Here is a 9,014-nt window from a genome sequence, read left to right as displayed (position 1 = left end):
GCTTTAGGGGTTACAGGAGGTCTAGGGCACTTAGACGCTATAGGGCACCATGGGGTGCAAGGCCGGGACCAGTGGTGATCCCCCCATACCCTTCCCTGGGCCGGGCCGGGCCCCACCTTGCCCCACCCACCCTGTTCTGCCCCACCCCAGTATAATATGCCCCCACACCTGCCACGCCCCAGCACAGCCCCACCCCCTGGCATGTCCACATGCCCCGCCTCTCCTTGGTGTAGCCCCACCCAATCTGGGTATAACCCTGCACTGAGGCTCTGCCACACCCCATCCTGGGGTAGCCCCGCCCACCAGGCCACACCCCTGTATAGCCCCGCCCCTCCAAGCCCCGCCCATCCCAGCCTGGTCCTGCTCTGCCCTGCCAGGCCCTGTCCCAAACCCAGTATGTTCCCGCCCTGCCCCATGTGGCCCCACCCCCTGTGGACCCGCCCCCGACATAACCTCGATATGGCTCTGGCCCCGCCCACCCCCCATTGCGGCCCCACCCCCTGCTGTAGCCCCTCCCTCGAGTGGCCCCGCCCCATGTGCCTCCCCCCCCCGGTTTAGCCCCGGTATCGCGAGACCCCGCCCCCGGAGAGGCCCCGCCCCGAGTGACCCCGCCCCGGCGAGGCCCCGCCCCCCCGGTATAGCCGGCGGCGCCCGCGGCGGCGCGGCCCCAGCGATGGCGGCGAACCGCGTCGGGCGGCGGCTGGGGCGGGGGTCGCCCGGGCGCTCGCCGGGGCCCCGGCGGCCGCAGCCCGCGCGCAGCCCGGGGCTGCAGCGGCGCCAGGCGCGGGTCACCGTCAAGTACAACCGGCGGGAGCTGCAGCGGCGCCTCGACACCGAGCAGTGGATCGACGGGCGCCTCGAGGAGCTCTACCGCGGGCGGGTAGGTGCGGACCCGGCACCGGCACCGGGAGGGGGGCGCGCGGCCGTGCCCCGGCTGCACAGCGCCCGTGCCGCCACCGGCCCCGGGCCCGGCCCGGTGGAGGGCATCCCCGGGGCATAGGCCCGGTGGGGAGCATCCTCGGGGCACCGGTCCCGGCCCGACGGAGAGCATGCCCGAGGCACCGGCACCGGCCCGGTGGAGAGCATCCCTGGGATCCCGGTCCCGTGGGAGAGCATGCCCGAGGCACCGGCACCGGCCCGGTGGAGAGCATCCCTGGGATCCCGGTCCCGTGGGAGAGCATCCCCGAGGCACCGGCACCGGCCCGGTGGAGAGCATCCCTGGGATCCCGGTCCCGTGGGAGAGCATGCCCGAGGCACCGGCACCGGCCCGGTGGAGAGCATCCCTGGGATCCCGGTCCCGTGGGAGAGCATCCCCGAGGCACTGGCACCGGCCCGGTGGAGAGCATCCCTGGGATCCCGGTCCCGTGGGAGAGCATGCCCGAGGCACCGGCACCGGCCCGGTGGAGAGCATCCCTGGGATCCCGGTCCCGTGGGAGAGCATGCCCGAGGCACCGGCACCGGCCCGGTGGAGAGCATCCCTGGGATCCCGGTCCCGTGGGAGAGCATGCCCGAGGCACCGGCACCGGCCCGGTGGAGAGCATCCCTGGGATCCCGGTCCCGTGGGAGAGCATGCCCGAGGCACCGGTCCCGGCCCGGTGGAGAGCATCCCTGGGATCCCGGTCCCGTGGGAGAGCATGCCCGAGGCACCGGTCCCGGCTCGGTGGAGAGCATGCCCGAGGCACCGGTCCCGGCGCCGCTGCGGCCTCGGCTGGACAGCGCCCAAGCGCGTAGCACCGGCACCAGCACCGGCACCGGCTGGAGAGCGCCCGGGACCCCGGTCCCGGCAGGAGACGCCCCGGGCCGCCGACCCCAGCCCCGCGGAGGAGGGACCCAGGGGTCCCCAGGGACGTCCCGGTGCCGGGGGGGGGGACTGGGGCCGGGAGGCGGGGAAGGAGGGGGGCCGTCTCGGGGCCGGGACCCCCGCGACCCCCCGCCGGGGCCCATCCCCGCGGTCCCCGGGCGCCCTCGGCCGCCCCGGCCCCGCCGCCGCCAGCACAAGCGGGAAATTCGCTCTGGCTGAAACGTCTCCATGAAAGGAGCGAGCGGGCAGCGGCCCCGGAGGGGGGGTCCGGGGAGGGGTCCGGGGGGGGGGAGCGGAGCCCCTCCGCCTGCGCCCCCCCTCCCCCCCGGGCCGGCCAGATGGGCCGCGGCAGATGTCTCGGTGCCCGGGGACGGGGCGGGCGGAGGGCCGGGCCCCCGGGGCGCGGGGGGGACGGCGACACGCCGGCTCCTGCAGGGGCGGGGGGCGCCCAGGGGGCGCGCAGGGGTCGGGGGACACGAGGGGGCTGGGGACACGCAGGGCGGCGGGGGACGCGGACACGCGGGGGTCTGGCGGGGTCGCGAGGCTCCGGCCCACGGAGGGGGCCGCCGCCCGCCGCCCCCAGCTCCGCCGCCCCCGGCAGGAAGCCGAGATGCCGGACGAGGTGAACATCGACGAGCTCCTGGAGCTGGACACGGACGAGGAGAGAGCCCAGAAGCTGCAGGTGGGCGGCGGGCCGGACACCCCCGAGGGCACGGAGACCCCCCCCGAGGGGGGCGTGGGGACCCCCCGGGCGTGGGGACCCCCGAGGGGGACACCGCAGGGCACGGGGACCCTCTGGGAACAGACCACGCCGAGGCGTGGGGACCCCCGAGGGCACGGAGACCCCCCCCGAGGGGGGCATGGGGACCCCCCCGGGCGTGGGGACCCCCGAGGGGGACACCGCAGGGCACGGGGACCCTCTGGGAACAGACCGCGCCGGGGCGTGGGGACCCCCGAGGGCACGGAGACCCCCCCCGAGGGGGGCGTGGGGACCCCCCGGGCGTGGGGACCCCCGAGGGGGACACCGCAGGGCACGGGGACCCTCTGGGAACAGACCACGCCGAGGCATGGGGACCCCCGAGGGCACGGAGACCCCCCCCGAGGGGGGCATGGGGACCCCCCCGGGCGTGGGGACCCCCGAGGGGGACACCGCAGGGCACGGGGACCCTCTGGGAACAGACCACGCCGAGGCATGGGGACCCCCGAGGGCACGGAGACCCCCCCCGAGGGGGGCATGGGGACCCCCCCGGGCGTGGGGCCCCCCGAGGGGGACACCGCAGGGCAGGGGCCCCCCCTCCCCCGGGGGCCGGCTCAGCCCTCTTCGCCTCCCCTCTCCCCCAGGGCATCCTGAGCTCGTGTGACAACGACACGGAGGTAAGAGCCGCGGCGGCGCGTCCGGCCCGGCGGGGGGGGGGGGGGGGGCGCTGCGGCCGCCCCGGCGCCGCTCCCAGGACCCGGCCGCTCCGAGCCGGCCTTTAAAAGGCAAAAGCATTCGGCTCCGCTTCCTCCGCGGGGCACGGGGGGGGCCCCGCCGTCCTCCCCCGGCCTCCTCGCTTATCGCCGGCTGCAGGGCACGCGGCCGCGCCGGGGGGCTGCGGCGGCGCGGGGCCCGCCCAGAAGCCCCGGCGATGGGCGTGGGGGCGGGGATTGCGCGTGGGGAGGGGGAGGCGGGGCGGGGGGGGGCGCGGTGCAGTGCTGAGACCCTCGTCCCGCTTCCCAGACGCCCCGGTGATGGGTGTGGGGGGGTGGGCGGGACACAAAGAAGGATCACGTGTGGCGGGGACCGAGCGGGGCCCGACGTGGCCAGGTGCCCCTCGTCCCCCTGCCTGGACACCCTGGTGATGGGCGTGGGGGGGGGCTGGATTGCACAGAGGGGGAGGCAAGTGACAGCGACACGCTGGACCCCCTCATCCCACTGCCCAGATACCCCGGTGATGGGCAAAGGCGGGTGTAGGAGGGGATCGTGCGTGGCGGGTACCAAATGGGGCCTGGCATGGTGCTGAGCCCCTCGTTCCCCAATGCAGGACTTTGTGCGGGAGCTGCTTGTCCAGCTCAAGGGGCTGCAGAAGCAGCAAGTCTTGCAGCGGCCCAGCCCTGAGGACCCCCTCCCGCCACAGCCCTGACCCGGCCCGAGGGGGCCCAGCCACCACCGGACCCGGAGCGGCCCCTTCCCAGCTGGGCCGGACAGCTGAGCTCCGGCTCGGCCCACTGTACAGTATTTAAACCCGCCGGGCCCCCCCGGCCCCTTGTAAATCTCCGCGAGCTCCTGCCCCTGTCGGGCGCCCCGGCACTGTAATAAAGTCTTGCTGCACCCCATGGGCTGGGCTGCGTCTGGGGGGCACGTGGAGGGGGTGCCTCCGTGGGGTCCCCCCCCATCACAACGGGGCTGCAGCACTGGCGGCCTCACACACGCTCCTGGGGCTCGTGCAGCCGCAGCCCCGGCCACATGCATGGACTGGGTTAGGGGTACCGGGGCCAGGCCAGGCCCCTGCCGCCACCGCTAGTTCCTTATTTAGGCAAGAGCCGCCACGGCCCCGGCAGCGACCGCAGGCTTCGCTCCAGCCTCTCCCTCTGGCAGCCGCAGGATGAGCTGTCCCAGCTGGCCCCAGCCCCTCCGGCCCCCCTTGCACCAGGGCATCACACCCTGGCAGCATTGCAGACCAGGGCATCGGGCCCTGTGTCCCCCCTTGCACCGGGACACCACACCCTGGCAGCATCATGGACCGAGGCATCGCACCCCATGTCCCCCCCTTGCACCGAGGCATAGCACCCCTCCAGCCCCCTTTGCACCAGGGCATTGCACCCTGGCAGCATCGCGCACCGGAGCATCGCAGATGCTCCGCTCCCGGCCAAGCGGGCCGGGAGCTTCGCCATGCCCATCCCCATCCTGCCGCCTCCCTGTCCCATCGCCTTTGTGCAGTAGTGCCAGCCCGCGCCAGGCGCTGCACAGCCTCCTTGTGTGTGTGGCTGGGCCAGCCACTGCAGCCCCAAGTTGCCCCGTTCTCAGCCCTTGATGGATAGCCACGGCCTGGCCAGCACCCCCCCTCCCCTCCGCGCCTGTTTATAGCAGAATCCAGATGTTGGGAACATCTGGCCAGGAAGTGCCCCCCCCCCCATCCCTCCCTCCCATGTTCCCACGGTGCAGGAGGCGACATGGGGTGGGGGGGAGGGAACAAGCAGCTCATGGCACTTGTGCGGCTGCCCCAGGGCCGGGGCCAAGCCCAAGTGGGGACAGTGCACTGCGCGGGGAGGGGACTGAGGCTCCCAGGACCATCCCACATCCCCACACAGCCCCGGCAGCCACTTCCCGAGCAAAGCCGGGATGGCACCGCTGGGCTGCGCTCCCGGCAAACCGAGGACGCCGAGGCTGGGCAGCTCACTATCAGCTTTAAATCACCCATTTGCAGCTGCCAGCCAAGCCAGGCGCCAGGAAGGGCTGCAGCTGCGGCACATCCTGCACGTCCTCCCTGCGCCACCGGCACTGGGATAGCTCCAGCGCAGGGAGCCCCCAGCCCTCCGTCACCCCCGTCGAGAGGCGCCTGCGGTCCTGCTTGCTGCCCGCATCCCCGGCAGCCCCAGGCGCTCTGACGCTGCAGGCAGGTGCCAGCTGCAAAATGGATTTATTGATGCCACTAGAGGTGGGACGGGACCGAAACACCCCTGCACCCCAAGAAAGGTGCTCGCAGGGCCATGGTGGGGGCTGAGCAGGGCTGGGAGCAGCAGGGTGCTGGGAGGCTCAGCCCACTCCCTGCACAGGGACCCTGGGCAGCAAGGCTGGGCTTTGGCCTTCAGAGAGCCCAAGAGCCCAGCGGCGAAGGGTTGCAGCTCCCCACCGAGCAGCCAAAATCCCTGGGGCAGCCAGGGCTGCGTGGCAAGAGCTGCAGCCGGGCAGCATTGTTGCACCGCTTCGCAGGTGCATGCACGTGTCAGTGGGTGCACACACATGTACGTGCATGAATGCATGAGTGCATGGGTGCATGCACAGGGATGTGCATGAATGCACACGTGTGTGGGTGCATGCATGAGGACGGAGGCGTGTGCGCACACGCATGTGCACAACCTCCACCAGCCGTGGCAGAGGGCTGCCCTGGGGGATCCCAGACAGTCCCTGAAGTCCTGCGGCCCAGCGGGAGCCACGCGTCCCACACGTCCTCCCTGCAGCGGGGCTATAGGGCCTCGGTGGTGGGCAGCTTGTATCCGTCCATGATCCGCAGCACATCGTCCAGGATGGAGGGCCCCAGGTCCAGGTCGAAGGCCAGCAGGGACTCGGAGCGGGGCAGGGGGCTGGTGGTGGCCGAGGGGTGCTCCGGGGGGCTGGCAGCCTGCACCGGGGGCCCGGGGAAGGAGACGGAGCAGGGCAGCGGGTCGGCGCGGGGCAGCCCGGCCAGGCGCAGCCCCTCGGCACTGGGGCCGCTCACCGACATGGAGCGCTGCCCACCTGGCGTCTCCCGCAGGTGCAGCCGGGGCGGCTTGGGGGGTGCCCCGAAGATGGGCAGCGACACAGCGCTCTTCAGCAGTGGGGGGAAGGTGCCGGGTGGGGGGCAGCACCCCGAGGCCTCGCCAGTCCCCGTGGCCACCGGGCGCTGGCCGAGCCTGGGCAGCAGGTCGTAGTGGCCCTGCAGGAAGGAGAGCTCCCCAAACATGTCCCCGGTGCCGGCCAGCCCAATGTGGGCGCTGTGCTGGAAGTCGCCCAGCGGCGGGCTGATCATCTCGCCCGAGAGCACGTCCCGCAGGCGCAGCTTGCGGCCCCGGTGTGGCGTCACCGTCTTCAGGTAGATGGGTGTCTTGGCCGGCATGGTGGGGCGGCGGGCGCAGGCCCAGGCGGCAGCGGGTCAGCGTCCGTGGGGGCCCGCGTCCTGCCTCGGCAGCTCCCGGTGCGTGGGCGGCATGGCTGTGGCGAGGCCCTGCGAGGGCAGCGGTAGCGCATGGTGCATGGCATGCACGCGAGACCCTGCAAACCCCAGATCCCACAGGCAAGACCCTGTGCACCCCAGATCCCATGCACACGAGACCCCGTGCACCCCAGGTCCTGCACAGGAGACCCCATGACACATCCCCTGCACACAAGACCCCTTGTAGCTCAGGTGCCACGCAACAAGTCCCCGCACAAGCCAGATCCCCCATGCAAGACCCTGTGCACCCCAGGTCTTGTACACAAGACCCTAGGCAAGCCAGATCTCTCACATATGAGACCCTCGTGCAGCCAGATCCCCTGCACTCGAGATCCTGTACAGCCAAATCCCATGCACACAAAACCTGTGCACCCCAGATCCCCTGCACAAGAGACCCTGGGCACCCCATGACCCAGATCCCCCATGGCCCATGCATCCCAGGCCCGCGGTTGGGGGTCCCCGAGGCCTTGGCCCCGGTCGCACTGGCTGCATCCACGTTGCCCATGGCCGGGGGCAGCACTCAACCCCCCCCATGCGCACACGCTTGCACGCGTGGACGCTTGTCTGCACGCTCATGTATGTGCACACGCCCCACCAGGGACGTGACCCCGTGCCCTCTCCATTCTGCTTTTACTCAGGCGATTCCTAATTATCTATTTTTTTTACCATAAATGGCCCCGCGGCCTCGGTTTCCTGCTGGGAATTGAAGGAGAGGAGCAGATTAGCAAGAGGAAGCGCCCCAGCCAGGGCCCTGGAGCGAGAGGGGATGGATGTGACACTGGGGCTCTCCCTCCTGGCCCAGGTTCTGCCACCCCGTCCCCACCATCTGCTGGAAGTCTCCCAGGCCTGGACACCCAAGACACCCAATGGCACCCAAAAGCACCCACCAGCACCCAAAAGCACCTACCGGCACCCTCCACTAGCACTCGCCGGCTGCCTGGTCCCTCTCTGCCGGCGTCCAGCCACACGAGGCTGCAGGGTGTTATGCAACAGCCAGTGCTGGCAGCCCGAGGGCAAAGCCCCTGCTTGCGCCCGCCCCGGCGGCGGCCAGGAATAGCCCAGCCGGGCGCCTGCAGGCCCTGAGCGCCACCCGCCCTCCCCTAAGCCAATTTGGACCTGGGGAAGGTGGCCTGGAGGGTGAGGGGAGGCCACAGACAAATGCACCCGCAACGGGGATCAGGATGGAGCAGTGCTCCTGGGGCAACCCGTGGGGCGGCGGGAGGCTCCGGCTGCCCGGCACGGCAGGAGCCGTGGGGAGCCTCCCCGAGCCTCCTCTCAGGCGTGCACCCTGCACACCCACATGCACACTCGCTCCCACGCGTGCACCCTGCACGTCCCCGCACTCTCGTTCCCACGCCCGCGCCCCGGTGGTGCCCCGGGCCGGGCCGGCACTTGCCTGCGCTCCGGGCGACTCGCCGGGGCCGCGGGCCGGGCGGGGCCGGGCTCAGCGCTGCCCCCGCCCCGGCCCCGGCCCGAGCTTGGCGCGGAGCCCGGAGCTTCCGCCGCCCTCGGGCTGCCCCGGCCGCCCTCGCCCTCGTTTCCCCTCGCCGGCGGCCGAGTCCGAGCGCCGCCGCGGGGCCGCGCAGGGGCTGCCCGGGCCCGGGGGGGCGACGCGGCTCCGGGGCGGCCACGGTGCAGCGCCCGGGCAGCCCCGGCCGGGAGGTGCCGGGCCTGGGCGGTGCCGTGTCTGGGTCAGCTCGCGTGTCCGTGTGCCCGTGCCCGGGTGTCTTGGTGGGCACACGGGTTTGCGTGCAGATGCATGTCTGTATGTGCGTGCACGTGGGCATGTCTGTGTCCATAGGTGCATGCTTGTGTCCATGTCTGGGTGTGCATGCGTGTCTGGGTGCATACGTGTGCCCATGCCTCTGTGTGTGCATGCATGGCCATGTCTGGGTGTCTGCATGGCCATGTGGCAGCAGGGCTGCATGGGGCTCTGGGAACAGTGGGAGTTTTCCTTCCCCAGCCCGGACATGCTACCGGGAGACAGGGCGCCGGGGTTTCCCAGCTCCACCAACTTGTGCAATGGGAAAAGTGTCAGGAAATGGGATTGCAGCTCTACAAAATTCCCCCAGTCCTGTTGCCAGCCCCCGTCTGACCCCAGCTCCCCTGGCGCCAGCATCCCTGGTGCCCTGCAGGAGCAGCATTGCTGCGCTCAGCTGCTGCCTGCTGGGGCATTAATCTGCCCCCAGCTCTGAGCTGCATTACGTTCCTGACCCATTTTCCCCATAAGAGGATGAGCAGTTATACATAGCACTTCCCTCTCTGTCTTGGGGGGGCGGAGGGGGCTGCATTAGCTTCTAAAGCGGGTCAATTAGCCTAAC

The 9,014-nt window shown here is 71.8% G+C and overlaps 2 protein-coding genes across 3 annotated transcripts; one reads left to right on the top strand and one right to left on the bottom strand.

The window, feature by feature from the left end:
• Positions 1-673: 673 nt before the first annotated feature.
• Positions 674-4,116, top strand: PPP1R14A (protein phosphatase 1 regulatory inhibitor subunit 14A). The gene is made up of 4 exons (XM_068909696.1): positions 674-880; positions 2,403-2,483; positions 3,143-3,175; positions 3,826-4,116. The coding sequence occupies exons 1-4, from the start codon at positions 674-676 to the stop codon at positions 3,922-3,924; spliced, it is 420 nt and encodes a 139-aa protein (XP_068765797.1). The 3' UTR covers positions 3,925-4,116.
• Positions 4,117-5,403: 1,287 nt separating this feature from the next.
• LOC138061185 (cdc42 effector protein 2-like) lies at positions 5,404-8,107 on the bottom strand. Of its 2 annotated transcripts, none has more exons than XM_068909804.1 (2): positions 7,360-7,444; positions 5,404-6,705 (listed from the first exon to the last, which is right to left on the bottom strand). In XM_068909804.1, the coding sequence occupies exon 2, from the start codon at positions 6,595-6,597 to the stop codon at positions 5,968-5,970; it is 630 nt and encodes a 209-aa protein (XP_068765905.1). In that variant the 5' UTR covers positions 6,598-6,705; positions 7,360-7,444; the 3' UTR covers positions 5,404-5,967. The 2 variants fall into 2 exon arrangements, with proteins under 2 accessions (XP_068765905.1, XP_068765906.1); XM_068909805.1 differs by lacking the exon at positions 7,360-7,444 and adding an exon at positions 7,601-8,107 and having other exon boundaries at positions 5,405-6,705.
• Positions 8,108-9,014: the final 907 nt, after the last annotated feature.

This window comes from Struthio camelus, chromosome 16 (genome assembly GCF_040807025.1).
Source record: "Struthio camelus isolate bStrCam1 chromosome 16, bStrCam1.hap1, whole genome shotgun sequence".
NCBI classification, from domain to species: Eukaryota; Metazoa; Chordata; class Aves; order Struthioniformes; family Struthionidae; genus Struthio; species Struthio camelus.
The sequence above is the reverse complement of the archived record's forward strand: the minus strand, read 5'-3'. Positions and strand labels throughout refer to the sequence as shown.